This window comes from Varroa jacobsoni, unplaced genomic scaffold (assembly GCF_002532875.2).
Source record: "Varroa jacobsoni isolate VJ856 unplaced genomic scaffold, vjacob_1.0 scaffold_62, whole genome shotgun sequence".
NCBI classification, from domain to species: Eukaryota; Metazoa; Arthropoda; class Arachnida; order Mesostigmata; family Varroidae; genus Varroa; species Varroa jacobsoni.
In genome coordinates, this window is record NW_019212964.1 from 8,398 (window position 1) to 14,810 (window position 6,413).

The 6,413-nt window shown below is 38.2% G+C and overlaps 1 protein-coding gene across 7 annotated transcripts in view; it reads right to left on the bottom strand.

Annotated features, from left to right (window-relative positions):
* Positions 1-4,282: 4,282 nt before the first annotated feature.
* LOC111261501 (b(0,+)-type amino acid transporter 1) overlaps positions 4,283-6,413 on the bottom strand; it is an 18,941-nt gene continuing 16,810 nt past the window's right edge. For all 7 annotated transcript variants that reach the window (XM_022835064.2, XM_086968734.1, XM_022835074.2 and 4 more), the window contains 3 exons: positions 5,884-6,033; positions 5,350-5,518; positions 4,283-4,946 (listed from right to left, as the gene is read on the bottom strand). In XM_022835064.2, coding sequence (XP_022690799.1) covers positions 4,849-4,946; positions 5,350-5,518; positions 5,884-6,033 — 417 coding nt within the window. In that variant the 3' untranslated portion in view covers positions 4,283-4,848. The remainder of the gene's footprint in view (positions 4,947-5,349; positions 5,519-5,883; positions 6,034-6,413) is intronic.

Sequence of the window (6,413 nt, forward strand, 5' to 3'; positions counted from 1 at the left end):
TTAGGCCTTCTCGTAATTTTCTACTAACTTCTGATTTTTCATATGTGATTCACCGGGTCCTAGTTTGGTTATGTATTGATGAGTATGGAGGAATGAATGGAGGCAATGTACGATATGACCCGGCGGCGTTCGATTGCTTATTTGTTCCCTAATTCTTGATTTTTCGATTTAAGGATCTCTAAAGCCTATGGCCTTATCATAAGTTTTGCCTTCATAGCCTCATCAGGCTCTGATCCATCCACTTCCTTCTGGATTCCGTTAACATAATGGAACACAAGCATCGCTCGCTGACCAGAGCTAAATATTTATTACTGATGAAAGACAAAAAGTTTGTACTAGCCGGAATAAACGTATTGTGACTGTTGAATGTTTATCGGGCGTAAAACCGTTGTCAGTTGTATGATGTTTATAGCAATATATAACGTAATAATAACGTACTTGCAGTAGCCGTATTGCGTGTCGTTCATTGGTCTCAGGCTTTCGAACCCTAAACGAAGACTAAGTTGTTTAAAACTTATATATATATATATATATATATATATATATATATATATATATATATATATATATGTTGTAGGGTGTGCGTTTTTCAAGCAAAAACATTTCGGCAATTTTAGAAGAAATGTTTCCCAGCTGCAAACTTATGCACTGAATCCTTCAACGCTCGAATCTGAACTATTCTGGGAATTATTTCAAGTCGCATAAATACGTATTAGACAAGCGCGTGGCTCCTATTTGTCTTTCCTAGTCGCTTTCAGTTGTCGTACACATAGTCAGTAGATACATTTTGTTCCGAAATACAAAATGTTTTTATATTTTCAGCCACTAATTTTACATGGTAGCTCAGCGTTCATTTCGAGTGTGACGGAACATGAAATGGAACTCCATTGTTCAATCATTCATAATTTTATGATTGCTAAAATCAAAGCTTCATAATTGCCACCATCAGCTGCATCTATAACATGCACGATAAAAATATAGTTTAGCCTTTCATAATTAGATTACATAATTTTTACCCCATTGTACCTTAAATGGATATATTTCAATTTATATACGTATATGTTATAATTAGATTATATTTGCTGTTATTGCCGTCGTGTTTGTGCCATCGAAAAAACGTATCGACCTTGCTTATAATCGTGCAAGCAAACGTTTGACGATCATTTCATTATCTCTCCTGAGCTCGTATTATTATTCATTGTTGAGCAATTTGTTACGTTAACCTTGCTCTTCGCCAATGAAGATCCTAAACGTACAAACGCTATTGCTGTAGTAACCACGCGCTTTTGCTCACGTTACGTTAGTCCGAATCTGTTGGATTTTTATATCAACTAGAATCAGCCTATTCTGCTGTTAATACATATACGTAGGCTATAAATGACAGGGTCTACATTTGTAACCGCCGCCGGCGGCGGGTCGAGACATCGCTATAACTTCTCGGATATAACAAAAACTCTATTGATCTATCAGCCGAGTCATTGCAGTTTGTCATACCCTACTTAGTCCGCAGTTGCTTGCAATAGAAAATAAACAATATGTTATTACAACAACACAGCCGCAGATATTACCAAATATACAAAATATCTTTGAAGCTTAACAGGTGACTGCGTCTGCCATTCCTTAACGAAGATTCTCACCATGACACGCATAAATTAAATTGCGATTTAATTCGTCGATTTTATAATTCATGAGTTACACTTTCAATTCATTGTCTTTCAGTGGGTTGGTTAATTAAGTTGTACATGAAAATATAACTCTGCTAGGAGGCGCGTCCGGCAAAATTCCCTTGAAAGCATTTTGTATACACATTCTACTTCGGCTACACTTATCGACGATTGCAAGTAAAAAAACAATCCAAGATCCAGCCGGATTCTATATTTTACGGATTTAACATGGATAAATAGATTCGCTGTGTTTCAGCCACACAGACAATCAACGCACGGTACCTGTGGCGTCCAATCGTTTCTGTTCTATAACTAGTGCAACAACAGCGAACTATATATGGCTGTGTGCGTTAGCTCATAGATTTTTATGTCATATCTCTGTTCGTATAGAAGGTATTCAATGATATTAGATCAAATCTTATCATCTTCATCAACCCAATAGCATAGAAAGCAGCTGGCTGTTCCGTATAACTCTACTCTGGTGAGCCGTTTACAACTGAGGCACTCGTTCGTAGCGTTATATATGAAGACTTAAGCACGACATAAACAAGCACAAACTACCATGCTTGAATGGTTGCCTACATCAACAACAAGTGGAAACGCATCAAAGTGCAGGAAAAGTTTGAGTTCTTGTCTATGTCTCGAACACGTCGCACGCCATCAGTGGGCTACAATGGTTTGAAACAACAAAAATCTACAAAATGTACCATAGAATTGATATACAGCACTGTGGCAGCGTGCGCCGATTATGTCTCTGCAACCAAATATCGTAAATTAGATTTATTTAAAATATTAAACAGAGTTCAATTGATATTTTTATAAACGCAAACGCAAAAGACAACCCGTTCACGCCCACACACACACACACACACACACATATCCTATACAATCTAAATAAAAAGCAGATCTTCTTATGTTATAGAGCCAACAAGGTGGTAATGGTCTTTCTACGCCATTTTTAGTTCTGTGCGTGCGTATTCAGTGAGACACAGGGAGCAATGGCGTAACAACTTAAACAAGGGATCCTTTTGCTTATCGCGAAATGGCTTTATGTCCTTTACTATGTTTTTATAACGCTGACATTACTATAAATAGGAGAGCGTCAGTAGTCTACCGTGGTACCCACTACAATTATATATATATATGGTTTCATAACCCTAATAATATCACCTAGAGGTCCTTGACGCACCCCCAATTTCACGCGATGAAATACCGTTTGCATTCATCGTCCACAGAACAACGGAAAACTATCCGTTGTAGTTCGTGTGTATATCATTGAATAAGTGTATATATGTAATGTCAGTGTATAAATAGTTATTTGGTTTCTTGCCTGTATCATATATTATAGTATTATACTCTAAAGTTAGCTCTAATAATAAGTAAGTTGTCCTGATGTAGACGAGTAGTCCGCTTGTCCTCCGCTGTGATATCAACTATAATGTTAGTTGATACATATTATCGTTGCCGTAACCGCAGTTAGAAATAGGCGGAGAATGAAATGTATGCAGCGTACTAACTTATGGCTGTTTATTTATCATATTCTAAGGAACGACAACGTACTTATTTGAAAGATATCGTCATCAGCACCGGGAACGCTGCTCCAAAACGCAGTCAACAATAGGACGCGCTATCTCATTCATTTAGCCAGCTAGGCTTTTTCCTACGACCCTTTGAAGCGTTGTGACAGATTAATCTGCCATGTTCAGTATATACTCAGGCCAATTTATTTTTTACCGCACACCGTTGTATGTACATGCGTACACTTGTTGATGACTTCGTGGATCGAATACAAGAATGTGCACGCTTATTATATGGCCTGTAATTTTTGTTGTAGTACATTAAGGACAACTTACGCACTGAATCTACGCACCATGAATCGCTTTTCGTAAACGAAGGTGCCATTGTTACTTTATAGTTCACTCGATTTCGATAACTGTGATACACTCTTTGCCGAGCTAACAACCACCGTTGATATGATTTTTGCCGTTTTAGCATTTTCCGAGAGCAAAGTCGCAAACAGTGCCGTTTTCTTTTTTTTGCCGAATCGAGACGATGATATTTAGCACACAATGTAAGTGTTTTCGCTTTACGAGTAGACATTCTGAAGTTAATCAGGAAGTTTAACTGTGTGTGGGTTCATCCTAAGCCTCTCATACGAAACGAAAGTTAGCACTAAATGACTTAATCACATGATATATTTTATTGTGCGGCTGGATTTTAATAATCCAGCCAGGCCAAAGACACCCCACCGCTGGAGGAATCTTTGATGTTCTTGAATAAGAAAAAACAACTGCCTATTGAAATTTTCGACTACATGCCCACAACTAGGAAGCACAGGTCGTCTTTGATTCAGTCATATAATTTACACTGCAACTTTGATTAATAGGAAATGATAAGCATTAGTCAATAAAGATTGCGGAAGGGTAGCAAATCTCCAATCGAGTGTGGCCGTATCGTGGAGAAAAACATTTAGGCCAGACTTACTTGGGTTGATTAACGCCTGCGAAAAAATCTACGATAATTTCGTTTACTGCATATCGTGCTAAAACCCTATCCGATATTTTTACCTAACGGTTCAACACAACATACCACTGGCTATTACAAAAACCACGTGTCAATTAAAGGTCAATCTAAGTGTTTTTTTTATTTGATATTTATTGCGGTTCAGTTCCTAGGGCGCTATCTCCGCCTTCGGCCCTCCAAAGTCACGATTGATATTAGATTTGTAGGATCTGATCTACATAGTTCATCGTTGCTAAACGTCACAATCCCGCTTGTGTTCTCTGAACAGATCCTGGTGATTATAAGTGTGTTTGTTTCGGCAATCTTTACCGTACAGATTATCTTACAGGCAAAAACAGCTCGATTCGCTGTATTTGCGTCGTGTTTCTTCGCGGAAGTAACATACTTAATGTACATGTCATGAAATCATCGATCATAAACAACTTAACAATCGGACTCTAAGTTCATCCTTCGATCATCATCAAACTAATAAGCTTACCACATTCTATCAGGTGCTTTTCCTTTTTTGCGAAGTGAACCATAACTATGGGAACAAGTTTGTTCCCTTAGCTAATATTTTTCTATTATCACTGTATAACAATGATAATCATCCTTTGTAACTGATCAATAGATGATCGCCTTGTGCTTTATCTGATGATTATACAGTTAATTACTAACTCAATTACAAGTTACTCGTTTCAGTGATGAGTTTCCCTTCCTCTTCTGGGCTAATTGTTGGCACAACGTTTAGAATAATCTGGCCAAACTTCGTGAAGTGTGCTGCAAAAACAGAAAAGTTATATTATGAACATGTTCAAGCTAGTCAAAAAAACATTCTCGTTGAGGTTTTGCTTTTGGTCCCGGACAGTTCGAAAGGGAAGGGAAAGCAGAATCCGCTCAACTCACTTTTCTCGAGACGTTAAGCCATTTTCGATGGAGCTTTTTATAAGCACCTTGCAAGCCCTAGCGAGACAAGGTTTATATAAAAATAATTTTCCTGAACGTGTTTTTTTTTTGTTCGGGCTGCTTTTAAAAAGTCTGCTACCATGTGAGCGCGTTTACTTTTACTGAAGCTCGACACCATACGACACTTTTCATTCAGTGAACGCTGTCTATTTTCATTGATTCAATGTCAGACAATATAGCCTTCAGTTATGCTATAACTTGTTGAACGATAACTCACCAGCGATGGCTGGTCGACATTTGAAGTGCACGAATGGCACATAGAACAGGATGCCTGATAGGATAAATACGCTTGCGTACACATATTCCATCTGAGGATTCATCACGATTGGGGCCACTACGAGGTAAACTGCGACTATGCACACTAGCACCGGAATACAGATTGGTACCTATAAACAGCCACAAAAATAACAGCGCCAGTGTTGACAACGACAGTAATAATCGCTAAATCGAAAGAAAAAGCTTTACGTGGTCTTCACCCTTGCATCCCACTTGACTTATATACTAATGATGAAACTAACGGCGAGCCGTTGGCAAATTGTCCACGGTGTCATGGAAAACATCTGTGTGGAAAAGTATTTTGTGTCCTAGACGAACTCGCTACGGCTAAAGCGGGAGAAGTTTATTAACAAAGAAATGTTCTGAACGTTCGCGTTAAAGGACAGACCTTCGGATCAGCTGTCCACAAATTGGTCGCACCGATAACTTCGAAGTTTCTATATAAGGACAAAGGTTTTCTTTAGAGAACACGTACTTTGTATGGGCGTGGGTCGTCTTTCTTCGTGAAACGCATACTGATCACAGTAAAGGTGGCGATTCCATAAAACATCCACGCTGCAAATCCGAAAAAATCGATCAGCTGGCCGATATCTGCGCATACCACCATGAGAATGCCGAGTACAGCCTGAGGAGGGTTAAAGAATGCAGTTTTGATACGTTTATTTTTTAACAGAATTAATAATTTTTTTAATTGCTAGTATCAACAAAAGAATTACTAGCGCTTGATAATTCAACGAGAGGGTAAGCTTCGAAACAGACCTGGACGTTAAGGCGTCTTTAGCAAGCATTTACTCTAATGGGGTTGGCAATATCAGATAAAAACGTTTATTACCAGTGGATTTATTTGATTTCAATCTCTGTAGTAGATGACGGTCGCCCACCAATTTTCGTAGCAAATTGTTTGAAGTCAAACTGATATCTTCTTCATGAACGTTTTTCAAGTATATAACGCTTATCCAACTAGGCCTGTTGTCATTATATATATATATATATATATATATATAT